Genomic DNA, 26,288 nt, shown 5'->3' with positions numbered 1-26,288 from the left:
GGGCCGCTCCTTCACTCCGCCGGAGCCGGCCGCAGCAGCGGGTCCGGGGCGCAGGGCCCCGGGGGATACCGCACGGCCAGTCTCCTGTCGCTCCCGCCGCCCACGGGGCCCTGCCCGGAGCGTCCCTGCTGGGAACTCGAGGTCGGTTACGTCTGGGCGTCCCGGGCTCTGGGCCGGGAGTGATTCACCCGCCAGGTTGGGGGCTTGGTTGGCGCTAGGGTAGGATCTCCTAGGAAGAGACCTCTTAGTTGGGACACTTGAGTTAGGAGCTCCACGAGGAGCTAGCATTGATTTTATTTCTTAAATGTGTCTTGGGAACTCAGTGTTGGGGGAGAAGGTGGCTGCCGTTGAGCCCGCTGCTGCTTCACTACGGAACAGTTAGAACCCCAAACTGCCTCATACGAGCCAACAGAAATGATTGTACCAAGGATTGTATCTCTGAGGATAATAACATAAAAGAATATCAACGCGGTAAAGTGGAAGCCGGATTCTGGCTCTACATTTGCCTGGTGGAGTGGGACTTTGGCCCTGGACACGTTCTTGCTATAGGGCGCGTGCGCTCGCCAGAAAGAGAAAGAGAGATAGAAAGCGCGAAATCACCCCTCGGGGGATGGCCACGCCACAATCCCTTTTCCTCCATTCTCCTCTTGGGATCTTGGGCACGCATGCACACGCGCCCGGTGTGAGTTTTAAGCCACCAGGTCCAGGACTCGAACCCCAGTTGGCTACATGGGAGTTCAGCGACATAGCCATTACGCAAACTGCTGGTCCCTGGACAAGTTCTTAACCTGTGCTGGCTTCGAATCTGCATCTGCAGATTAACTGCATCATCTCAACTTCTGAGTCAGGTGTAATCTTCTGGTCTCTTTTTTTTTTTTTTTTCAATATTTACTACCTAACGATTTAATTCAAATCCAGTTCCCAACCCAGATATGAAACATCCAAAGAGCGGTAAGGCTACAGCCCCGTGGGAAGAATGCTATTCAAGTATATAAAAATACCCATGTTTATCTGTAGGCACAGCAGTGTTACAGGGCGCTGTCCATTGTGGTGAGTGGAACTTGTTGTAATTTGTCTTCAAAAGAAAGGAACCCAGGGAACCAGCAGTTAGCGTAATGGCTATGTCGCTGGACTCCCAGGTAGTCGACCGCGGTTCGTGTCCTGGACCCAGTGGCTTAAAACTCACACCGGGCGCGTGTGCATGCGTGCCCAAGATCCTGAGAGGAGAATGGAGGAGAAGGGATTGCGGCATGACCATCCCCCCTGGGAGTGATTTCTCGCTTTCTGTCTGTCTCTCTCTGTCTGTCTGGCGAGTGCACGCGCCCTATAGCGAAAACCTCTCCAAAAAAAATAAATAAATAAAGGAACCCAAAGGTCTTACTTAATAGGAATGTGTATAGATTTCATGCAGAGTTGAATCTAGGCGTCTAGAATGTGCAAGTAGTAATCAGTGCACAGCTTAGTTCTGCAAACCTCAGGTAGCACTGTTCTTAGACAGGTGTTGGTGTGAGTGGTGTTGGGATTGCTTCAATTAGCCTAGTCTTCCATCCAGCCTGTAAAGCAATCTTAGTAGAGAAGAGAGAACTTCCATGAAAGTCCTGATCCTGGATGTGTTCTGTGCCCATTTGATCAGTCAGACTATACCATCCCTGAATTCCATGGGAGAGTTGTCCAAAGGAAAAAAGGAATAGGGTGAATGGGTGTTGAGCAGCCAACACCTCAGTAGTATGATGTGGGATGGAGGGGATCTGTATCTGATTCTTTCAAGGTCATATACCTTATGTGCTCTTTGTACTTCTTTGAAGAGAACCTGAAACTCATATTTCATACTTTTTTTTGGAGAGGCTTTTGCTATAGGGTGCATGCGCTTGCCAGAAAGACAGAGACAGAGAGATAGAAAGCGAGAAATCACCCCTCAGGGGGGATGGCCACACCGCAATCCCTTCTCCATTCTCCTCTTGGGATCTTGGGCACGCACGCACATGCGCCCGGCGTGAGTTTAAGCCGCCGGTTCAGGACTTGAACCGCGGTCGACTACGTGAAAGTCCAGCGACATAGCCATTATGCTAACTGCTGGTCCCGATATTTCATACTTTTTATTACTTTGTGCTTGTTTTCTTCCTTCTCCTGCTGTTATATTTGGGTGGGGAGAATTGGGAGAAATAGTCACCTGAAGTCCCCTAGAGGAGACATGAGAGCACAATTCTGTGTGAGGCAAAGAAGGGAGGTCTGTGGGAAGACTCAGTAGTGGGGTCATAAGTATGATTTTAATGATTGTGCCTCTAGAGCTGGCTCTATGACCTGGTGGCTAAGGCAGCTTTATCACCTATAACAGCACAGTTTGAGCCCCCAGATGTAGCAGCTTGAGAAACACCCTAGGAAGGTGTGCGTGTATGCCCAAGATCTTGAAAGGAGGGAGAAATGGAAGTGAGGGGTTTGCCGTGTGATCATTCCCTATGGGAAATGCTTTCTCCTCTCTGTTCTGGTGAATGTATGTGCCATCTAGCGTACACACACACACAGAGTATGCCTCTGAAAGAAGTACGAGAGAAATTTGCTTGTGACTGGGTAGATGAGACCTATGTTGTTTATTTTGTATGACTGTCCACTAACTTTTTAAAAGTTTGCTATAGGGCACATGTACTCACCAGAGAAAAGTAGAGAGAGAGAGAGAGAAATCACTCCCCATGAGGGCTGGCCATGCAGTTATTCCTTCTCCATTCTCTTCTTGGGATTTTGGGCACACATGCCTGGCATGTTTTTTGTTTGTTTTTTTTTTTTTTTTGGAGAGATTTTTGCTATAGGCGCGTGCGCTCGCCAGACAGACAGACAGATAGAAAGCGAGAAATTACCCCCCAGAGGGGATGGCCACCCCGCAATCCCTTCTCCTCCATTCCTCTTGGGATTTTGGGCACGCACACACATGCGCCCGGCGTGAGTTTTAAGCCACCGGGTCCAGGATGCGAACCGCGGTCGCCTACGTGGGAGTCCAGCTACATAGCCATTATGCTAACTGCTGTTCCCCGATGCCTGGCATGTTTTTTAAACTGCCTGGTCTCGGACTTGAACTGCATATGGTTGTGTGGGATCCAGCTGCTTTAACCACCCTGCCACCCTAACTTTTTTTTAAGTTTATTTCTTGAGAGAGTCAGAGACTACACTGCAAACATGATCCTCATATTGCAGTCCACCTTGAATATCAACCAGCCTGGATCACAGGCACTCACAGAAGCACCTGATTTATACGGGAGATCTTGGGATATGAACTTGGGATTTTCTCATGTGGATTCATTTGCATTACTGCTGTAGCACTCCAGCAGTAGCTTTTTTTTTTTTCTTTTTCTTTTTTGGAGAGGCTTTTTTTTTTTTTTTTTTTTTTATTTTTTTTTTTTTGGAGAGGTTTTTGCTACAGGGTGTGTGCGCTTGCCAGGCAAACAGAGACATAGAGACAGAAAGCGAGAAATCACCCCCCAGAGGAGATGGCCACGCCACAATTCCTTTTCCTCCATTCTCCTCTTGGGATCTTGGGCACGCATGCACACGTGCCTGGTGTGAGTTTTAAGCCACCAGGTCTGGGACACGAACTGCTGTCAACTACATGGGAGTCCAGTGACATAGCCATTACGCTAACTGCTGGTCCCTTTGGAGAGGTTTTTGCCATAGGGTGCGTGCACTCGCCAGAGAGACAGAAAGTGAGAAATCACCTCCCAGGGTAGATGGCCATGTTCCTTCTCCATTCTCCTCTCGGGATCTTGAGCACACATGCACACGCGCCTGGTGTGAGTTTAAGCCACCAGATCCAGGACTCAAACCGCGGTTGACTACATGGGAGTCCAGCAACATAGCCATTACACTAACTCCTGGTCCCTCCAGCAGTAGCTTTCATTAAGCAAATTTTGCCACTTAGCTGAATTCAAACACGGTTGTCATTTAAATTATTCAGGGAATGATTTTATATATGAGAGTGTTAATTTTAGAGTGAACATTTAAAAGGATGAACAAGTTCTGCATGGTGGTTCTGCTCATGGATTATTGCTGTGTTTGTTACTAGGCCTGAGGTGAGCTCTCTGGCCCATTTGGCTTGTCAAGTCAGGAGTTGGGGACAACGTTGAGTGGAAGGACTTCCTTCCCAGGCAGAACTGTAATCCTGCACCTAATAGGAGGCACTCCTGGGGAGAGTCAGAGGAGCCCACTGTCACCTCTGCTGGGGTCTGAAAGGCCCCTGCATGGTATGGTATTGAGTTACCAGCAGGCAAATAGTGGACAGTGGGAACCATTGTACTAGGGAAATCAGGGAGGTTTCTGAAGGATGTCTCTCTCCAGCTAGGCTGAGCAAAAGCCTAGGTGAGTTCTCTATCAGTAGAGAATGGACTGGGAAGCAGCCATGGAAAGAAGATAGATGGGTGGGTGGGCTACTCAGGGGTTTGTCAGACTGTATCAGTTGCCTTGGGAGTTGGGCAGGCTGGGGCTGCTTTGTGGAGGGATTGGCAAATGAGAGGGGATGTCAGTGTTTATTTGCTTGTTTGGGAGAGATTGCCAAAGGTCTATGGGGAGGAGTGGATGATCAGAACTTAAATGTACAAGATGGACTGAAATGGGAAGTGACACTAGATGCTGGGAGACCTTCTGAACTCACTGGGGAGAAGTTTGGAGGCTGTGGTGTTAGTCGATGGGAAAAGTAACAAGATCCTTCATTAGGTTAGTATAATAGGAATGACAAGGAGGTGATGAACAAGGATCATACGGGCCAGGGACTTCCAGAATTAGAAGCAGGGGTAGACAAGTGCTGAGGCCATGTACATGAGAGAACTGGGTGTCCTGGCTGAGCCCAACTCTGCACAACCTAGGGGTACAGAGCAAGCACAAGTCCCAGTTATTGCTAGGAGCTGATACTGGTCGGAGAGGTAGACACTAAACAGTTTGATGGCGATAGTACTCTTCAGAGAAATAAACCATGCAAAGAAGCCAAGAGTCAGGACCTCTGTTTAGATGATGTGCAAGTCGAGACTGAAAGGGGTGAACAGCATGTACTATCTGAAGGGAATCATAAATGCAAAGACCCTGGGACTGAGATGGGTTCAGATTTCTAGGTACTAGGAGATCAAGGTGGACATCACTATTATTGATAGTCACTAGTGTCTTGGACTGTTATTAAGGTGTTTGCTCAGAGAGTGCTGTGTGAGACAAGCTGGGGACACTGAATGGCCAAGTGATGATGGCTGGGAGAGGCTGTAGTGGGCAGATCTGGGACTGACAGCAGCAGGAAAGTGTGGTGGCCTATGTCCTATGGTCCCCATTGTAGCCCAGATGCCCACCTCTTGCCTACTCTTTTATATCCTCACATGAATTCCTATCATATTTTAGACCACTGGTTTTCACGCTTTATTCTGTAGCACTCAGGACATAGTTGAGAGGTCCCAATGCTCCTGTCTCCTTTTATCTATCTATCTATCTATCTATCTATCTATCTATCTATCTATCTATTGGTGGTTGCTATGGGGCACATGTGCTTGTAAGAGGGAAGAAAGGACGGAGGGAAGAGAGAGGTCACCCCTTCTCATGCCATAGTCCCTTCTTTTCTCTTCTGTTGTGATTTTGGGCATGCATGCACATGCACTAGTGTGTTTTTAAGCCACTGGGACTTGAATCTCAGAGTTGGTCATGTAGGATCCAGCTGCCTTAATCTCCATGCCACCTGCTGACATTTCTTTTGATAACACTACCTCATTCCACATGCTCAGCCTTCACAGTGTTCTGTACTTCCCATGCTGAGCCACCAGGGTAACCTTTCTAACAAGATCTGATCTGCCTTAACATTTAGACTTAAAACCTTTCTGGGGTGGTCTGACCCTGCCTTGATGCCCTGGACTTTCCTTCTTGGCCAATCTTACTGCCCACCCTTTGTGTGCTTGGTCTCCTGATACAGTGACCCTTGCTGTCCCCTAGGCATGTTTTGCTTTTTTAGGCCCTGCCTGTCCAGCTGTGACTCCTTCTACCTGGAAGGCATATCTTCCCTCTGGCCAATGAGGGTCTTTGAGTCTTTAGAGTTTTTGTCCCTCTGGCTTTTTCTTTGCTCCCTAGCTCCTTTCACTTGTCATCACTGGTAAATGTTGGGTAATAGGTTTTGGAGTGAGAAGTGATGGAAGGGGTGCTGGTTTAAGGTGCTTGCCAATTTCCTTGGTGTAAATACTCCTCTGGTGAGATATTACTGAGCACAAATAGTTTATTATGAAAATATACATGACCTGATTTTTATTTTTAAAAATTATTTATGTAAGTTTATTGATCATTTATTTATTTTTCTTAATTTGACCAGAGAGAGACACAGAGGGAAAGTGAGAAAGCAAGCCACCAAGTCTGGGACTTGAACCGTGGTCGGCCATGTGGGAGTGTCCAGCGCCTTAACCACCATGCCTCTTGCTGTCCTCATGACGTGATTTTTATATCATAGTAAAAGAGGCCCTGTAGAGAGGGGACACGGATTTTTCTTTTTTCTTTCTTCCTTCCTTCTTTTTTTTCCTTTGAGAGGTTTCTGCTATAGGGCACGTGTGCTTACCAGAAAGACAGAGAGAGCCAGAGAGCCAGAGAGTGAGAAATCACCCCCAGGAAGGATGGCCGAGCCACAGTTCCTTCTCCTCCATTCCTGTCTCGGGATCCTGAGCACGCACACATGCACACATACCTGGTGTGAGTTTAAGCCACCGGGTCTGGGACTTGAACTTCGGTCAACTACATGGGAGTCCAGCGACATAGCCATTACACCAGCTGCTAGTGCCCAGGGACACGGATTTTTCCGTTGAACAGCCTTTATTTATACTCATGCCAAGGCTTCTAGCATGATGATAACTATTTTCTCATATTTCTACCATTCCAGTATTATTCTGTTGCCCACTATTTGCCATCTCCACACATTCATCTATCATGAGATTCATATTGGGATCAAATCCCCACAGTATTACTTGGACATGTTATCATTTCAGTAACTTCTTGTCCATGAATTTTTTCAACTTGGGAGAGTGAGGTTTGGTATGGTAGACTCAAATGGAATTCCTTTAAATGGAATTCTCGGCTTTCTCCCTACCCATGACTTTTTTTTAAATGATCTTATTTAACTTTAATTTGACCAGAGAGAGACAGAGTGAGAGATAGAGGAAGTGAGACAGCAAGCCACCAGGTTCGGGGCTTGAACTGCAGTCGACCATGTGGGAGTCCAGCGCCCTCAGCCACCACGCCACCTGCCAGGCCCCCTACCCATGACTTTTAAAATTAGTTGTCTTCCTTATTTAAGTTCTGTGAGGGCTGCAGTGCTTTAGGATTCTCCCTCTGTTTGCATCTGTGTCGGGTGCTCAATAATATATGTTGTATAAATGAAAGTGGTGGCAAGACAGATGGGAAAGAGAATCCTTAGGGTTTGTGGGCATCTGGGCAAGTCAGGGTGACCTGTGGGCTATGATTCTGGGTGCCTAGGATGAGATGTATACATCAGGGTGGGGACCTGAATGGATGATGAGCTGTGGAAATGAAAGCACAGGTTGTGCTGCTGAAGGTGTCTTGAATGAGGAAAGCTATACTTGTCCATTTCTTGTATTTGTAAATGTAAATAAACATTTATTTTTAATAGATGAGCAACAACAGCAATAAGAGAGCTCCAACAACAGCAACCCAGAGACTGAAACAGGACTACCTTCGAATTAAGAAAGATCCAGTGCCTTACATCTGTGCTGAGCCCCTCCCTTCAAATATTCTTGAATGGTAAGGCTCTGTGTCACCTTTCACCCCTGCACCATTGGTCTGACTGGGTGGGCCTGGTGTTAGTCATGACACTGGAGAAGCAGCCCAGCATCCTCCTCAGTGTAAGTAGAGATGGAGAGGCCCGTGGACACTGTCTGGTCTTCTCTCCAATAGGTAGCATGCCAAGGACACCACACATCCTGCCTCATTTAGGCTAGGGCTAGAAACAGAATTCTTCTGAAAGGGTCCTCAGTGCTGGCAGTGAAGGCTTTATAGCTATCGATTATGTATGTCCTGGGGGTTGAGCACTTAAAGGAGAAACTTTTTTTTTTTGTGAGGTTTTTGCTATATGGCGTGTGTGCTCACCAGAAGGACAGAGAGAGACAGAAAGTGAGAAATCACCCCCCAGGGGGATGGCCATGCCACAATCCCTTCTCTTCATTCTCCTCTCAGGATCTTGGGCACACACACGTGCATGTGCGCCTGGTGTGAGTTTAAGCCATCGAGTCCGGGACTGAAACTGCAGTCAATTACGTGGGAGTCTAGCAAACAGCCATTACGCCAACTGCTGGTCCCTCAAGGAGAAACTCTTCTAAGAAGAGTATAAATGAAACTCTTCTAGAAGAAGAGTTCTTTGAGTTTCTTTGATTTTTTTTTTGCTTTTGGATACTGGAAGGCATCGGTCTGACTTAGGAGTGTCCATGATGGGGTAGTGTCCTGACACTCTAGCCCCCAGCATTGGCCTGGGGGCCAGTGTGAGTGAGAGAACCCATGAGTGTTCATTTTATCTCATGAGAACTCTTCGGTGTTAAAATGTGCAGTTAGGAGATTCCACACAGGTCTATAGAAATGCTACCATTGCCACGCTAGCTGGTGGTTTTGTGAGAAAGTATAAGGCTGAGATAGCAAAAAGCATTTTCTTTTTGTTCAAAGAATGTTTTGTTTTGATCTTAAGAAAATATTTTTTAAAAATAATTATTTATTTATTCATTTATTTCTTAATTTGACCAGGGTGAGAGTGAGAGAGAAAGGAAGTGAGAAAGCAAGCCACCAGATTCAGGGCTCGAACCCTGGTCGGCCATTTGGGAGTGTCCAGTGCCTTAACCACCACACCACCTGCTGGTCCCAATCTTAAGAAAATATTTTAAGGGACCAGAGAGTGACATAGAAGTAGAACCTACATGAGAACGTTTTGGGTTTGTGTTCACATGCTTCCTTGAGTATACGTGGTGTGTATGCACCCATGATCTGGGTCTTGCTGAGTGTAGATTGTGGTGTATGGAAAAGTCAACTTAATTATTATTATTTTTTTAAATCCAGAGAAAAGGGATTTAACCAAGTAAAAAGAAGTAATTTTCCACACTTTACCTTCTCCACTTTATAGGGGAGGTCCAATCTTGGTAGTTGGAGGATTCCTGGGCAAGGCACTGTCCCTTAAGCAGCCTCTGTGTGGTGCCAGAGCCATCCTTGCTCCAAACAAAAGTCAAATGTGGCTCCCAGGACATAGTTGGCAGATGCAGGGACTGGTTTCACAGGTAGTTTTCACTTCCCTGATTTAATGGGAATATCCGTATTGGATATGTCTGTGGCCTGAGGCTTCCCAAGACCACTCCAGGTTTGATGCTCACTAAGAGGACTCAGCATTAAACATAGTAGTGCTGCTTAGTGTTGGGCCTGCTGAGACTTTTATACAACCTGCAGTGTTTTGGCTAAGAGAAGAGTGCCATTCTAGAAGAGAGTGTTTGATGAGCTGAGGCCATGCAGGCCTGTCCTCCCAGCATAGTAGGTCTTATGTTCTCCGTTACCCAGGACTTGGTGGGCTCTATCTCAAACAGACTTCTTTGTTGCTTCATCCCAGTTTCTTGGACTGTGTACAGTACAGCCACTCCTCACTTAACAACTTACCTGTTTAATAGCTACTTGGACTTATGACCAGTCCTCCAGCACAGGAATCCTCATTCTTAGTCTTTGTCTTGTTCCTGCAATTGGTTAGTATTCCCTACCCACAGTGTTTACAGTCATATACAACTACTGATTTCTAGCATTTCTGGTTAGTTTTGCTTTATATTCTGTACTTTTTTGTTTTGTTTGAGAATCTAAACCCAAACACCTCATTACCTAAAGTTAAAACCTTATTTATTTGTATCGGGGAATGTGGAGTCTGTTAGCTGGTGTTTTGGGTCTGATGTTGAGCTCTGTGAGGGTTTTGGGGACAGTCACAGCTTGTCCTTGTTTCTCCTGCTTGAGAACAACTGCTCTGAGGTTTTCTGTTTTTCTAGTAATGTCAGCAGGTAGATGGGGAAAGCAGACATAGAGTCAACCCATCACTAGCTTTGCCATGTTTAGCCTATGTGTATGACCTTTAAAATGTAAGTTATATACACTTATGTATATGTAACATAATTTTCAGACATTTAAAAAACAAAATTTCAAATATGTCTCCCTTTTTTTTTTTTTAATAGAGATTTTTGCTATAGGGCACATGTGCTCTCTGGAGAGACAGAAAGCGAGAAATCACCTCACGGAGGGGATGGCCACCCTGCAATATCTTCTCTATTCTCCTCTTGGGATTTTAGGCACATGCCTGGTGTGAGTTTCAAGCTGTTGGGTCTGGGACTCAAACTGTGGTCAACCACACAAGAGTCCACTGCTTTAACCACTACACCGCCTGCTGGCCCCTCAAATACATCTTAATAACGTATTGTGAGATTATTTATTTATTTATTTATTTTGGGCCAGAGGCTTATGCCCTTGCTGGAAGGAGGCAAATAGGGTGCTGGGAGGTAGGGGTGAAAAATTACTCCTCATAGGGAATGGTGACACCATAATCTCTTTTCCATTTCTCTCTCCTTTCAGGATTTCGGCATGCACATGCATGTACCCTCATGCTTCCAGGTCTGACAAAGTATGGCTGTGTGGTATCTAGCCACCTTAAACCACCACACCACAGGCTGGTCTGTGAAATTAATTTTTAAAAATGACAGTTGATGAAGGCCTAGTGGTTGAAGGAACTGAATCCACATGGTCCACTGCATGGTTTGAATCCTGACCCCAGAGGCTTGAAAAACATGCTGAGTGCCTGTTCGTGTGTGCTTGAAATCTCAACAGGATGGAAAAGTGGAGAAGTGACTGTGGCATGGCCAGTCACCAGTGCATGGGAGTGCCTTCTCCCTCTCTGTCTCTCTCTGGCAATTTGCCCTCTGGCAAGTTGGTGGGGGGAGGTCAGTATTAATAACTAGAGGATTAACTGACTTTTTTCACCAATTTTATTTTTATTTACTTATTAGCCATAGAGTGTGTGTGCTCACTGGACAGAGACAGAGAGAGGGAAAGTGAGAAATCACCCCCCCTTGGGGTGGGGAATGGCCATACCACAATCCCTTCTCCCCCTGGGATTTTGGCCATATGTGCACACTTGCCTGCTGTGATTTTCAAGCCACCAGGTACAGGATTTGAACTGCAATCAGCCATGTGGGAATCCAGCACTTTAATGTCCACACTACCTTCTGGCCCCTATTTTATTCTTTTTTAGGTTTTTGGCCTAGGGCATGTACATTCATCAGAAAGAGACAGAGTAGGAAAGTGAAAAATCACCCCCTGGGGGGATGTCCATGCTGAAGTTCCTTCCCTTCCATTCTAGGTATTTTGAACATGCATGCACATGTGCCTGCCTTTTGCTGCTGGGTCCAGGGCTTGTACTAGGCAGTTGGCCATGTGGGATCCAGCACCTTAACCATCTGCTGATCTACTGATTTTATTGTGGACAATAAAATTTTATTGTATACAATAGGAAATTGTGTAATTTCCTACTTACATTTAATCATTATACATCTTTATGCTGTACAGTATGCCTGCAATGTGTGATAATCATATCAAGGATTTCAGAGGGCCTTTGTGCTTGCTGGAAGTTCATACATCATTTTCAACAAAAACCCTTATATTCTTGTGTCTGTTAAATGCCTTTTGCCTGAGCCCCACCTATCCATCCCCCTCTACCTCCTTCCCTCCCATCTAGTCTCTGGTATTTACATACTTTTATCTTTTACCATTATGTTTTGAATCTTTCAGTTTCTGCCTTAGAGTACAGATATTTGGCATGTATTAAGGATATACAGTGTTTGTTTTTCTTTTTTTTGGAGAGGTTTTTGCTATAGGGCACATGCACTCGCCAGAGAGACACAAAGTGAGAAACCCCCCCCGCCACGGGGATGGCCATGCCACAATCCCTTCTCCTCCATTCTCCTCTCGGGATCTTGGTCGCACACACGCCTGTCATGAGTTTAAGCCACCGGGTCTGGGACTTGAACCGTAGTCCACTACATGGGAGTTCAGCAATATAGCCAACTGCTGGTTCCAGAGTGTTTGTTTTTCGCAGTTACTTATTTCACTTAGCTTTAAACGTTCCATATTTTTCACATTGTACTGGTTGACAGAGTGTCACTGTTCTTTGTGGCTAAGTAGTATAGTATTAGCTTTTTAAATAATTCTTTTAAGCTTATTTATTTTTTCCATGAGAGAGAGAGAGAGAGGCACCTCCAACTAGGGTCTTCTCACCTCCATCCAGCCCTCAGTCTTCTGGATCACAGGTATGCATGTGTGCACGTGTATATGTCAGGTATGCTCAGAGAGGTCCTGAGATGCAAACTCAAGACATTTCTCATGTAGGTCTGTTTGAATTACTGCTATGCCACTAGTTGGCCCAAGGGTTAACTTCTTGCATGTTGTATTATTGAAACAAAAGTACTCTATAGAAAACCTAGATTTCTAATATATAGCCATGGGCCAGCCAGATGGCATATAGTTAAGGTGGCTGAAGGCCACGTGGTCAACTACATGGTTTGAGTCCAAGACCCAGCAGCTCGAAAAACACTCCAGGTGTGTGTGTCTATATGTTCAAAGTCCCAAGGAAAATGGAGAAGAAATTACAGCATGGCCATCATCCCCAGGAGATGATTTCTCACTTTCCCTGTCTTTTTCTGTTTCTGGCAAGTGCACAGCAAAAACTACACAAAAAATTAAATAAATAACATATAGGCTTTATATCATTTTATGACATGAAGCACCTGCAGCAAAAGAGACTTAGGGCTTTGGAGCTGTGTTGCCATTTAGCCCTCATTTTGTTCCCTGACTAAATGTTTGAGAAGTTGGTTTTTGCTGGGTCCAAAAAACTCCAGCCTCGTAGTGATTCAGATTTTAGAGACTTTGCCATCTCCAAATCCCAAGTAATTTTTTCTCTCTCTTAGGCACTATGTTGTCCGAGGCCCTGAAATGACCCCTTATGAAGGTAAGTATTTTGCTGTGAGGTATAAGAACAAGAACCAGTTTTTGTATTTTGAATAGACCTTGCCTTGTTTTAAACCTTTATTTGTGAATAATAGTTTTTCTATTTTGGATGCACATCAGTTAATTTTTTTAATGGTTTATTATTATTATTTAATTATTTAATTGTATTCTTTTTTGGGAGAGGGGGGGAGGAGAGATTTTTGCTATAGGGCACGTGTGCTTGCCAGACAGAGACATAGAGACGGAAAGCGAGAAATCATCCCCCAGGGGAATGGTCACGCCGCAATCCCTTCTCTTCCATTCTCCTCTCGAGATCTTGGGCATGCACGCACACGTGCCCGGCATGAGTTTTAAGCCACCGGGTCCGGGACGTGAACCGTGGTCGACTACGTGGGAGTCCAGCAACATAGCCATTGCGCTAACTGCTGGTTCCCTCATTTACTTATTTTAAGTTGACCAAAGAGAGACAGAGAGAGAGTGAAAGGGTGAAAGGAAGCTGCCAGGTCCGGCACTCGAACTGTGGTCGGCCATCTGGGAGTATCCAGCACCTTAACCACCTCGCCCACCTGCTGGCCCCCAATTTTTTTTTAAGAGAGATTTTTACTATAGGATGCCTGTGCTCTTTGGAGAGACAGAAAGCGAGCAATCACCCTCCAGGGAGGATTGCCATGCCTCAATCCCTTCTTCTCCGTTCTCTTCTTGGGATTTTGAGCACACATGCACATGTGCCCAGCATGAGTTTCAAGTTGTCAGGTCCAGGACTCAAACTGTGGTAGACTATGTGGAAGTCCAGCAACATCACCATTATGCCATCTGCTGGCTGGTCCTATGGATGTGCACTAGTTAAATTGGACTTAACCTGGAACTCATCTTAGTATTTCTCTTAAGTCCTTAGATGTGTTTTCTCAGTTTGATTTTGCTGGTATGTTTAAATTTTTAGAGACCATCTGTAAGTATCAGTGTTTTGTCAGTCTTTGACACCTTTGGGCTTAGAGCTTGAAAACAGATTGGGGGGGTGTAAATAGATTTGAGTATAGCCATATTCTTCCACTCTTTCTTAAGACTATAGTGAATATTATTGTGAGTGCTTACTCTGCGTTGGCTTTCAGATTCATAAAAACAGTCTCTGAGGATCTTATGACCACTTATGGTGGTCTCCTTGTTGGCAAGGCATCTGAGGGTTAAGTCGACCATGGGATCTGCCTTGCATTTCAGCTCTCCTAGCTGCCGTTGAGGCTTATCTGGTACTAAGTAGACTTAAGAACGGTCAGTCAGCAAGTCTCTGTGGGCCTGTGGGGAGTCTGGTGCCAGCCTTGGGATATGGGCTGGGTTAGGAGACATGTGGGCAATACTTTGGCTCTCTAGTCATTGGGTCCTGATTAAGTGACTAGAGCAGAAGGCTTTATCTCTTTTGCATGGAAGCATTGTAATATTTCACTATAGAAGAGCTGAAAACCACCACTTTTGACTATTGGGAGAGTTGTATGTGGTATAAAAAAAGGTTAAACTTTCTTGAAGGGCGTTTGATCACTATCGCTTTTTTTAATTATTAATTAATTTATTCATTCATTTATTTTAATTTGACCAGAGAGAGAAACAGAGAGAGGGAGGGAGAGGGAAAGCGAAAGCAAGACAGCAAGCCACCAGGTCTGGGACTTGAACTGTAGTTGGCCATGTGGGAGTGTCCAGTACCTTAACCACCATACCACCTGCTAGTCTGCTGATATCAGCTTTACTGTGGGCTCTCCTTTCCTTGGTAGTCCCAGGTCTGGGATAATTTACCCCAGGAAAACATATATGTAGAAGCATATCTGTAGCATAAGTTTACAGCATTGTCTAAATGCTGACAGAGGATACAAGTAAGATAATGACCAGCCCGGGGTCATTTTCTGATGAGTTCCTAGAGATGAGGTGAAAGATGGCCTTCTAAATGATTGTACAGATAATATGAAAATGCTTATTAAATAAATATATATGTGTGTGTGTGTGTTTTGTTTGTTTTGAGAGATTTTTGCTGTAGGCCATGTGTGCTCGCTGGAGAGACAGACAGAGAGAGAGAAAGCAAGATATCACCACCCCCCCATGGCAACACACCAGTCCCTTCTCCATTCTCCTCTCAGGATCTTGGGCATGCGTGCACACGTGCCTGGCATGAGCTTAAAGCTGCCGGGTCTGGGACTCGCTGTCATTGGACAGTGCTGGACAGAGAGGAGAGGGTAGTTCTGCCAGGGGCATCTGTGGGCAGGGTCTTGCTAGCCCTACGCCTGTAATGTGCTTTTATCTTATCCTGTATGTAGACTTTACTCTTTGTTTGTGGTTCTGTGTTGGTCTTTTCCCTCAGGCAGTGAGTATGCTGAGTCCTCCTCCTGAAGCTTCCCTTGGGGGACAAAATGCCTTTTCCTACTGTCCCCTCCCCCTTTTCTGTTTACCTTGGCAGCAACACCTGCTCTTCCCTCCCTCCCTTTGCCTATCTGTAGCCTGTCTGCCTGCTGATTGCTGCTCTATTTGGGATCTTTGAGGAACCACTCTTTTTTTTTTTTTTAGGGAGACGTTTTTGCTATAGGGCACTGCACTCGCCAGACTGACAGAGAGAGACAAAGAGATAAGAAAGCGAGAAATCACCCCCCAGAGGGGATGGCCACGCCGCAATCCCTTCTCCTCCATTCTCCTCTCGGGATCTTGGGCACGCATGCACACGCGCCCGGCGTGAGTTTAAGCCACCAGATCCGGGATGCGAACCGCGGTCGACTACGTGGGAGTCCAGCGACATAGCCATTATGCTAACTGCTGGTCCCTTGAGGAACCACTCTTGAGTTGCCACATCCAAAGGACTGATCCAACCCTTTTTCCTCCATTTCTCCATCCTGTCAGGATTTTGGGCAATCATGCAGCCATCCTGGCATGTTTTTCAAGCTGCTAGGGCATGGATTCTGACTATAGGATCCTGCTTCTTATGCACAGAGCTTAACCGCTGGGGTCAGCCTTCCTTTTCTTTTTCTTTTCTTTTGTACGTTTGCCAGAAAGACAGAAAGCTAGAAATTATCCCCCCCAGGGAGGATGGCCACAGTGCAATCCCTTCTCCATTCTCCTCTCAGGATCTTGGGCACGCATGCACACATGCCCGGTGTGAGTTTAAGCCACTGGGTCTGGGACCCGAACCATGGTCAACTACATGGGAGTCTAGCTACATAGCCATTACGCCAACTGCTAGTCCCATCTTTTTTTTTTTTTTTTTTTTTAAGATTTTTTTCCATGAGAGAGAAGAAGGTAGAGAGAGAGGGTGCCCTAACAGGGTCTTGCCACAGTGCAGTCCTCCCCCTACCCTTTTAGCCAGCCAGCACTGTGGGCATGCCACATATGGCCAGGTCAATCTGGGATCTGAATCGTGGGCTGCCTTCTTTTTTTTTTTTAAGTGTGTGTGTGTGTGTGTGTATGTTTTTAAGTTTGTGCTGTGTGTTGCATACACTTGCCAGAGAGAGACAAAAAGAGATGGAGGTGGTGAGAGGAGGAGTAAGAAAGCACCCCCAGGGAGATGACTGCCACATTCCTTCTCCATTGTTTTTTTGTTTTGTTTTGTATTGTTTTTTGTTTTTTTGCTATAGGGCTTGTGCGCTTGCCAGAAAGACAGAGACAGAAAGTGAGAAGTCACTCGTAACCCCCCAGGGGGGATGGCCATGCCACAGTCTCTTCTCCCCCTTTCTCCTCTCAGGATTTTGGGCACACACGCACACACGCCCGGCGTGAGTTTTAAGCCATCGGGTCTGGGACTTGAACCACGGTTGATTACATGGGAGTCCAACGACATAGCCATTATGCTAACTGCTGGTCCCTCCGTTCTTTTTGGGATTTTGGGCATGCACGCACACACTCCTGGTTTTTTTTATTTTCAAGCCACTGGGTCTGGGATGCAAACCACATAGTCATTCACTTGAGATACAACCACCTTAACTACCATGTCACCTGGCTAGCCCTTGGGCCTTCTTATGTGACTCCATTATCAGCCTACTGTCAGCACAATCAGAGCTTGGGCCATACCTTAGTTTCTTGGTCTTTAGTGCCTCATGCTGTGGATGACTGCATCCTTCCCTGTTTCCCTGACCTGCTCCTCTTTCAGTCTTGATTTTCTTTTTTTTTCTTGGAGAGGTTTTCGCTGTAGGGCGTGTGCGTGCGCCAGACAGACAGAGACATAGAGACAGAAAGCAAGAAATCACCCCCAGGGGGGATGGTCACCCCCTTCTCCTCCATTCTCCTCTCGGGATCTTGGGCACACATACACACATGCCCGGTGTGAGTTTTAAGCCATCGGGTCCGGGACGCGAACTGCGGTCGACTACGTGGTAGTCCAGCGACATAGCCATTATGCTAACTGCTGGTTCCCAGTCTTGATTTTCTTAATGTCTCCTCTGCTCATTCACACCTGTCTGCTCATCATAGATTGGCCTGTCTTTGTACTGGGCTCTGGCTGTCTTGGCTTCTGAGTTTTCCTGGCACTCCAGTCCCAGCAGTTTGAAACTAGCTTTCCATTTAAGCGTTGCTAAAGAATTCCTCTTAAATTAATCTGTAGATTTAATATAGTCCTTTCTGTATTAAAAATCTCAACAAAGATTTTTGTGTACATGCACAAGTTTATTCTAAAATTTACACGAGAGGGCAGCAGGTAGTGTGTTGGTTGAATCACTGGACTCCCACATGGCCAACCGTGGTTTGAGTCCCAAACCTGGTGGCTTACTTTCTCACTTTTTTTTTTCTTATACATGTTCCTTATGGTAAATTAAAATAAAATAATAAATTCCTTTTTTTGGGGGGGAGAGATTTTGGCTTTAGGGCACGTGCATTTACCAGAAAGAGACAAAGAGACAGAAAGCAAGAATTGACTGCCCGGGGTAGATGGCCACGCCACAGTCCCTTCTCCTCTCTTCTCCTCTTGGGATCTTGGACACGCATGCACACACGCCTGGCGTGAGTTTAAGCTACCAGGTCTGGGACTCAAAATGTGGTCAACTACGTGGGAGTCCAGCGACATAACTGTTACACCAACTGCTGGTCCTTATAAATTCTTAAAAAAAATGATATGAAAAGACAAAAAACTGAGAATAGTTAGAACAACATTTAAAGAAATAATAGAACAGAGGAATCTGGTTTTGAGACTTATCTGTGTAGCTCCAATGTTGAGGATCCACTGGAAGAACACAGATATTGGACATAATGGAGAACCCAAAAATTGTCCCAGATTATGATGGCCAGCTGACATTTTTTACAAAGATGCATAAACTATGGTTTCTGTTCCCAAGGGTTGGCTATCTCTGTGCCTTGTGGGCATGTCATTGGGGAATGTCATTTGCCTGGTGCTTATCTGTGCTTCTTCAGGGCAGGCTAGGGCTGGAGCTTTTGTAAGCCTACAGTGTGTGCTTGGCATAAGCACCTGACCTCTTAGTGAGATTCCGGCTTTCTGTGGCCCATTCGGTAAAGTTGCTCTCTGGCACCTCCTCATACTGTCACAAAGAGACTCCTGGGCTCCCCTTAAATGCTAAACACCTATACTGTCAGAATTCATTCCCGGTAATGTGAAATAACCTTCTTTGGGGCCAACTCTATGTCTTAGTGGTAGAGCTTTGCTCATGAGAAGCTGATCTCATATTGCAACTGCATTTTGAATCCCCAGCATGGTCAGCCTGAAACATACCAGGCCGTCATGAGTGGCTAAGCTCTGACAGGCTGGAGGATTGGGGAAAGGGGATCTTAACATGACTGGACCCTTTGGAGAGTCAGTCTCGCTCGCGCGCTCTCTCTCTCATCCATGTGCACACCATTTTGTCAGGACTAAAGAAAAAGAATTTTTTTAAATAAAATATGCGTCTTTGTACAGAGAATGGAATACTTTTTGTGTTTTTACTGTAAGCTTGCTGTGTGTTGTCAAAAAACTTTCCCCGGGGCCAGCAGATGGCATAGTAGTTAAAGGGCTGGATTCCCACATGGTCCATGGTGATTAGAGGCCTGGACCTGGAGGCCTGAAAATTATGCCACGTGGATGTGTGCACATGCCCCAAATCTCAGGAGAATGGAGGAGAAGGGATTGTGGCGCAGCTTTCTCCCTGAGGGTGCTTTCTCAGTTTGCTTCTCACTGTCACTGTCTAGTGAGCACACAGACATTATGGCAAAACCTTAAAAAAGCAAAACAAAAAAACTTTGCCATTTAATTTGTAGTATGTCATGTAGATAACCACTTTCCCAGCCTCCTGCATGGTGTCTGTTCACCTAATTCTTCCCTTTGAAACACAAGTAGGTGTTTCCTGTTTTTCACCTGTGCTGACAAATACTGGTGCTTTGAACATCTTTTTGTGTGGTTCTTGGCACCCTTGGCATTGTTTCTCTTGGACAGATAACAAGAAGTGGAGTACTGGTCAGTGAGAGTTTCCTGGCCGGTCTAGCACAGGCAGAGAGGCATCTTTCCACTTGCTTCAGGGAGCCTTAAAATTGGCATTCTCCTTGCTACATAAATCACACTCCCATTTAATAATGAGAGAATAGCCCATGAGCTTCAAATACACATTGTCACATTGGCTATTTTTGTTCCTGCTGCTGTTAATTTCTTAATTTGCTATAAGGCATGTATGCTCACTGGAGAGAGGGAGGGAGGAAGGGAGAAAGAAAGAAAAGAGGGAGGGAGGGAGGAAGGAAGGAAGGACGGAAGGACGGATGGATGGATGGATGGACTGACTCACTCACTCCCTAAGGGGGATGGCCACACTGCAATCTTTTCCCCTGGGATTTTGGGCATGCATTCACATGCTCCTGGTGTGTTTTTCAAGTCATCAGAGCTGGAACTTGAACTGCACAGTCCGCCACGTGGAATCTAGCTGCCTTAACTATCATGCCAAACCACGACGTCACTGACCTGTGCCCCACTTTCTCTTTGGAAAAGTGCCTGTTTATATACATTTTGCTCATCTTTTTTTTTTTTTTGGAGAGGTTTTCGCTATAGGGCACGTGCGCTTGCCAGACAGAGAGAGACATTGAGACAGAAAGTGAGAAAACACACCCCCAGAGGGGAAGGTCACGCCGCAATCCCTTCTCCATTCTCCTCTCGGGATCCTGGGCATGCACGCACATGCGCCTGGCGTGAGTTTTAAGCCACCGGGTCTGGTACGCGAACCGTGGTCGACAACGTGTGATTCCAGTGACAGCCATTACGCTAACTGCTGGTTCCCTATTTTGCTCATCTTTTGATTGACTTTTCTTAATACTCTTGATTGAGAAAGAATGTGTGTGCTCTGAGTGTAATTCTTAGCATAAATCTCTTGCTATGGAGAATTATGTGTGTCTCCACATGTAAGACTTCTCGTGTGTTGAGCTGGCCATGCCAGTGACTGCTCATGTTATCACTGTTGATTCGCAGTTGTTCCCACATGCTTGCAAGTGCCAGACCTGGGCTGAGCACAAAGAGGGAGCTGCAGCATCCCAGTCCTGGGGAGCTTCTCTCTTTCAGAGGATACAAACAGTAAAGTAGAGCTTTAACGAGGACTTTCAAAAATGGAAAATACCTTCTTCAGCAGTGATTAGAGAGACCCACGATAAATAAAGATTCTAGGGGCCGGCAGATGGTGTGGTGGTTAAGGCACTAGACTCCCACATGACAAACTACAGTTCAAGTCCTGGACCTGGTGGCTTCCTTCTTCTCTCTCTCTTTCTCTCTTATTCTCATGAGCACACGGCCCTGTAGTAAATAAAAAATAAATTAATTAATTAAATTAAATAATTATTTGGGAGGAAAAAAGATTCTATTACTTATAGGCTCTACAAGGCACATGTAGGTCAGGAAAAGGTAGAAGTAACACATTGGCCAGTGCCTTCGTTAGATCTAGGGCATTATCCAAACAGGTTTGTCTCTATGCCTCAGAGAGGATTTTTTTTTTCTCCCCAAATAGTTTTTGCTGTAAAGACTTGTTCACTTGCCAGAGAGAAAAAGAGGTGGAGAGTGAGAAATCACCCCAAGGTGTGGGTATTTGCATATCCATCTCCCTTATCAAGTCTCCTCTTGGCATATACATATTCCCTGCTTAATTCTCAAGGCTCTGGGTCTGGACTTGAACCACATAACCAGCTATGTGGGATCCAATGCCTTAACCTCCATGCCACCTATTGGTGCTCTTTCAGGGAGTTTTAATTGGTGAGTTTAGAGAAAGCAGGCATGAGTGCCATGGGGTCCCACTGTCCCAGTGGTGGACACTGTAGCATATCTGTGCAACCCATGTGGGCTATGGGGGTCACTGGGACTAACCCAGTAGGCTGCACTAGCTCCCGTAGGGAGATGGTAGCTGGGAGGTGGCATATAAGACATATATCTGGGGGACCAGCAGTTGGCGTAATGGCTATGTCGCTGGACTCCTATGTAGTTGACTGCAGTTCGAGTCCCTGACCCAGTGGCTTAAACTCAAGCCGGGTGTGTGTGCATGCATGCCCAAGATCCCGAGATGAGAAGGGATTGCCGCCTGACCATCCCCCCTAGGGGGTGATTTCTCGCTTTCTGTCTGTCTGTCTGTTTTTCTGGCGAGTGCACGCATCCTATGGCAACCCCACCCCACCCCCACCCCCCCAAAAAAGGGCAGATACTCGGATTGACCACCTTGAAAACTGGGAGGAGAAGGAAAACTGGAAACTGTCAAGGTGACCGAGCACTGCCTCTAGTCTGAGAAAGTCTAGCATATTCAAAATGAGTGTCAGGGCAACATAAAGTTGTTGTTTTCTTTTAGAGATTTTTTATATAGGATGTGTGTACTTGCCAGAGAGACAGACAGAAAGCAAGAAATTACCCTCCAGGGGTATGGCCACTCTGCAGTCCCTTCTCTGTTTTCTTGGGATTTGGGGCACACATGCAAACGCACCTGGCATGAGTTTCAGGCCACATGGGAGTCCAGCGCCTTAATCACTATACCACCTGATGGCTCCAGCAGCATAAAATTGTAAGAATTCACTACAGAAAGTAAAGCCCTGTGTGAAGCCAGTGGTAGGCACTGCAACCTATACAGGATGGTGTTGGAGTAGGACCATTGGCTATTTGGGAACTAGGGTGTATTCAGGGTCCATAAGGCAGGGCCATGCCCAGGGTACTCAGGGAGCAGTGAGGAGCCCAGGTGGGAGGTGGAGGCCAGTGTTCCTCAAACTGGTAGTAGGTGCACACACACAACACGCACATACATGAGCTGCTGAGGCATCCCATCTGTTGTACATTCTGTTTAGCTGGCAGAGTTGATTGAAGCTTCAGGTGACTCCTAGGTATGACTTGAGAAGCCAGGAAAGGCCTAGAGCAGGAACGGGCCCTGCTGTAGTCAGTGAAGGGTTGATTAGGCAGGGGCTGTTGGGGGTCATCTGGTATGCTAATGCCTGGATTGATTTGAAAGTGGGACTGACAGGATTTACTGATGGGGGATGAGATATGGAGGCATCCCAGGTTTTAGTTTGAACAGCTGAGAGGGTGGCAATGCTTTTTGGGGGAAATAGCAGGAATTCCATCTTGGACCTAGGAATCTGGGGCAGTGTTGTTTGTACAGTCAGTACACTAGTCTGGAGTTTGGGGAGGGGTTCTATAGATCTAGAGTGGAGGTGAGGTGTTGGTTGGAAAGTCAACCTGGATCTTCTCATGTATAGCCACAAGATCGGGTGAGACCCCCGGAGAAATGGCAGACTGAAGAGAGAGCGCCCTGTGCTTAAGTGGATGAAGATGGAACCAAGCCCAGATGGGGTTTAGAGGAGGCAGAATCAGGAGCAGGCCTTGATGTGTGGGTGATCTGGAGGCCAGGTTGAGTGATGTTGGTGAAGGCTGTTGCACAGGGTGGATTTGGAGAGGGCTCTGTGGGTGAGAGGCTTCAGGGTTTTATGTATGGGCCAGGGAGCATTTGGTAGAAATTAGAAGGATGTGGGGTCTAGAGTGTGTTTTTGGTTTTGCTTTTGTTTTTTATCGTGGGGTTTGTTGGCTGCTGGGCATAGTTTGGTAGGGAGAAATGGATAATGCTGGAGAGGGAGAGGTGCTGGGCCAGTACCTAGGATAGAGGCTCAACTGGATGTCAAGCTCCTGTCACACTTGGGGGCTGGCAAGGAACACCTGCAAGTTCTCTTTCAACCACTCTGCTCTTGGTGATTGGAGAGTATGAATAGGGAGGAGAGGTGTGCAGTAGTTTGACAGGGCCACTGGCAGGTATGAGCTCCCAGGAAGTGTTCTAGGGACTTTTAGGTGGTTAGTGCAGGTGAGTCACACATGAGGAGTCAGGTCTCTGATCAAGCCTGTGCCAGGCTGATCAGTTGCTATTGGCGTGGAGTACAAATCAGAGAATGAGAGGCCAGCAGGTGACTGGACTTCTACATAGCCGACTGCAGTTCAAGTCCCAGGCCTGGCAGCTTTCTCTTCTTCCCTACCTCCCTCCACCCCTATCAAATTAAAAAAATAAATAAAATAAAGTTAAATAAAAATAATTATTATTTTTTCTTTTTTTGTTTTTGGTGAGAGTTTATTTAACTTTATTTATTTATTTATTTATAATTTGACCAGAGAGGGACAGAGAGAGAGAGAAAGAGAGAGGGAGGGAAATTAAGGAAACAAGACTCCAGGTCCAGGACTTGAACCGTGGTCGGCCATGTGGGAGTCCAACATCCTTAACTACCACGCCAGCTGCTAGCCCCAATAAAAATAATTATTAAAAAAATCAGAGGATGAGATCAGTAGTGGATTGAGCCTGTGAGTGGTACAGAGATCTGGGGAGAGCAGTGAGGTGGATTGAGGTGGGAGTGGAGGCTTCGAGGAGTTTCGCTGTGGATAACAAGGCTCTTTTTCTGTTTTGATATAGGTGGCTATTATCATGGAAAATTAATTTTTCCCAGAGAATTTCCTTTTAAACCTCCTAGTATTTATATGATAACTCCCAATGGAAGATTTAAGTGCAATACAAGGTAAGGTACTTCCCTGATACTGCAGTGCTTTAGAAGCTATCTGGTCATGTGCACTTCTCTTGACTGATGGAGCCCCTTCATTGCAGGTTGTGTCTTTCTATCACGGACTTCCACCCAGACACGTGGAACCCAGCCTGGTCTGTCTCCACCATCCTTACTGGGCTTCTAAGCTTCATGGTGGAGAAAGGCCCCACCCTGGGTAGCATAGAAACATCGGACTTTACGGTGAGGTGTATAGAGCTCCTTGTTGGGGCATCACAATGGGGCTTTGGACTTCCAGCTTTGCATCTAGGGGTATTTATGTTCCTGAGGCACAGCGCCTTTCCTCTCAGTGAGTGGGTGCTGCAGAGTTCCCACCATGTTCTTTTGAGCACCAGGGTAGAGATTGTTCTGCTTTGGACTTTCCTGATTCAACCCTTTGGTTTCTCCATCTCCTGCCTCCAGGCCATGTTTATTTATTTATTTATTTTCCCTGCCAGAGGTATGTGTGCTTGCCAGAGAGACAAGAAAGAGAGGGAGAAAGCACTCTCCAGTGGGATGTGATCACCTTGCAATTCCTTATTTTTTTTTCGAGGTTTTTTTTTGCTATAGGGCGTGTGCGCTTGCCAGAAAGACAGAGACAGACAGAGGGACAGAAAACGAGAAATCACCCCCCAGGGGGGATGGTCACACCACAATCCCTTCTCCTCTCGGGATCTTGGGCACGCATGTACACGCGCCTGGCCTGAGTTTAAGCCACCAGGTCCGGGACTCGAACCTTGGTCGACTACATGGGAGTCCAGCGACATAGCCATTACGCTAACTGCTGGTCCCACAATTCCTTTTTCAGTTCTTTTTTTTCTTTCTTTTTGAGAGATTTTCGCTATGGGGTGCGTGTGCTTGCCAGGCAGACAGAGACATAGAGACAGAAAGCGAGAAATCACCCCCAGGGGGGATGGTCACGCCGCAATCCCCTCTCCTCCATTCTCCTCTTGGGATCTTGGGCAAGCACGCACACGTGCCCGGCGTGAGTTTTAAGCCACCGGGTCCAGGATGCAAACCGCGGTCGACTACGTGGGAGTTCAGCAACATAGCCACTACGCTAACTGCTGGTTCCCCCTTCTTCATTTCTTAACCCTGACAGAATTCTGGCCTTGTATACACATGTGCACCTGGTGTGTATTCCCAAGTTGTCAGGGCCGAGATTTGAACTATACCATTGACCATATGGAATCCAGCTCCCTTAATCATTAGGGTATGGGGCTGGCCCTAGACCTTGGTTTTATCTATGTAAGCCTGTGTGTGGCCACCAGGACCTATTGTACACACCCACCAAGATGTCTATCTCAGGAGACTTTGGAGGGGTCAGGGCTGGGTACCTCCAGAGCACATCATCTGTTCCTTCTTGTTATCTTGTTTTTATTCTTTTTTTGTTGTTGTTCTTTTAAGCTTACTAGTGGGTGTGCACACTTGCCAGAGAGAGATAGAAACAGGGAGTTTGAGAGAGCTCCTTTAGTCACAAGGTCATGGGCCGATTATGTTTTTATTTTCTAAATGGAATTCAAATTTATTGTTATTAGTTGATGATAATGGAAAGATCAGTCCTTATAAAGTGGTAAATTAGTTTGTTGTGAATATTAAGTTTATTGTGTGTATGGTTTTTTTTTTATTATTATCATAATCTTCTTTATATTACATTGGATTACATATAACTTTACATTGACTTCCATTGCTTTTTCAAAAGGGAATGCCATGCATGTCAGTCAATACAGAGGCATCGATCTCCCCACTTTATCATTCAAAGTCTTTTCCATGCATTTCCCAATAATTATTATAATTTTTTAAAACAGTCAATCACTATTTCTCATTTTGCTTGTTAAAAGACTTCACCCATCATGAAATACTTCCCAGACCAGTCCAGTTGAGAATACTATACACGTCATCTTCAACAGATAATAAACCATATCTGTTTCTCACTAACATCACTTGCTATCTTTCTCTATCCTCTTCTCTTTTTTTTTTTTTATAGTTTATTTTTTATTATAATTTTTTTTTTCCCATCGCAACACACAAATGAATTTTCCATCCAATATATACTGTGCGTTGGCTCAATCAAGCATGTCAACATATATGTTCTCAGCAAATAATTTCCCAATTCTTGTGTCCTGCATACCTTGCCTTTTGTTTTACCATCCTAGATTCCCCATCCCCCTCCCTCTGTTATGACCCATCCTCCTTGTATGGTTTTGTTTTTTGTTTAATAGAAGCAGATTTTTGCTATAGGGCGCATGCATTTGCCAGAGAGACAGAAAGTGAGAAATTACTCCCCAGGAGGAATGACCAACCTGCAGTTC

The 26,288-nt window shown here is 45.8% G+C and overlaps 1 protein-coding gene across 2 annotated transcripts in view; it reads left to right on the top strand.

The window, feature by feature from the left end:
• Positions 1 to 6: 6 nt before the first annotated feature.
• Positions 7 to 26,288, top strand: part of UBE2J2 (ubiquitin conjugating enzyme E2 J2) — a 28,842-nt gene continuing 2,560 nt past the window's right edge. For both annotated transcript variants that reach the window (XM_006164093.2, XM_006164092.2), the window contains exons 1-5: positions 7 to 141; positions 7,622 to 7,752; positions 12,975 to 13,015; positions 23,853 to 23,955; positions 24,042 to 24,180. In XM_006164093.2, the coding sequence (XP_006164155.1) occupies positions 7,622 to 7,752; positions 12,975 to 13,015; positions 23,853 to 23,955; positions 24,042 to 24,180 (414 nt within the window). In that variant the 5' untranslated portion in view covers positions 7 to 141. The remainder of the gene's footprint in view (positions 142 to 7,621; positions 7,753 to 12,974; positions 13,016 to 23,852; positions 23,956 to 24,041; positions 24,181 to 26,288) is intronic.

Source organism: Tupaia chinensis, unplaced genomic scaffold (assembly GCF_000334495.1).
Source record: "Tupaia chinensis unplaced genomic scaffold, TupChi_1.0 Scaffold143584_1, whole genome shotgun sequence".
Taxonomy (NCBI): Eukaryota; Metazoa; Chordata; class Mammalia; order Scandentia; family Tupaiidae; genus Tupaia; species Tupaia belangeri.
The sequence above is the reverse complement of the archived record's forward strand: the minus strand, read 5'-3'. Positions and strand labels throughout refer to the sequence as shown.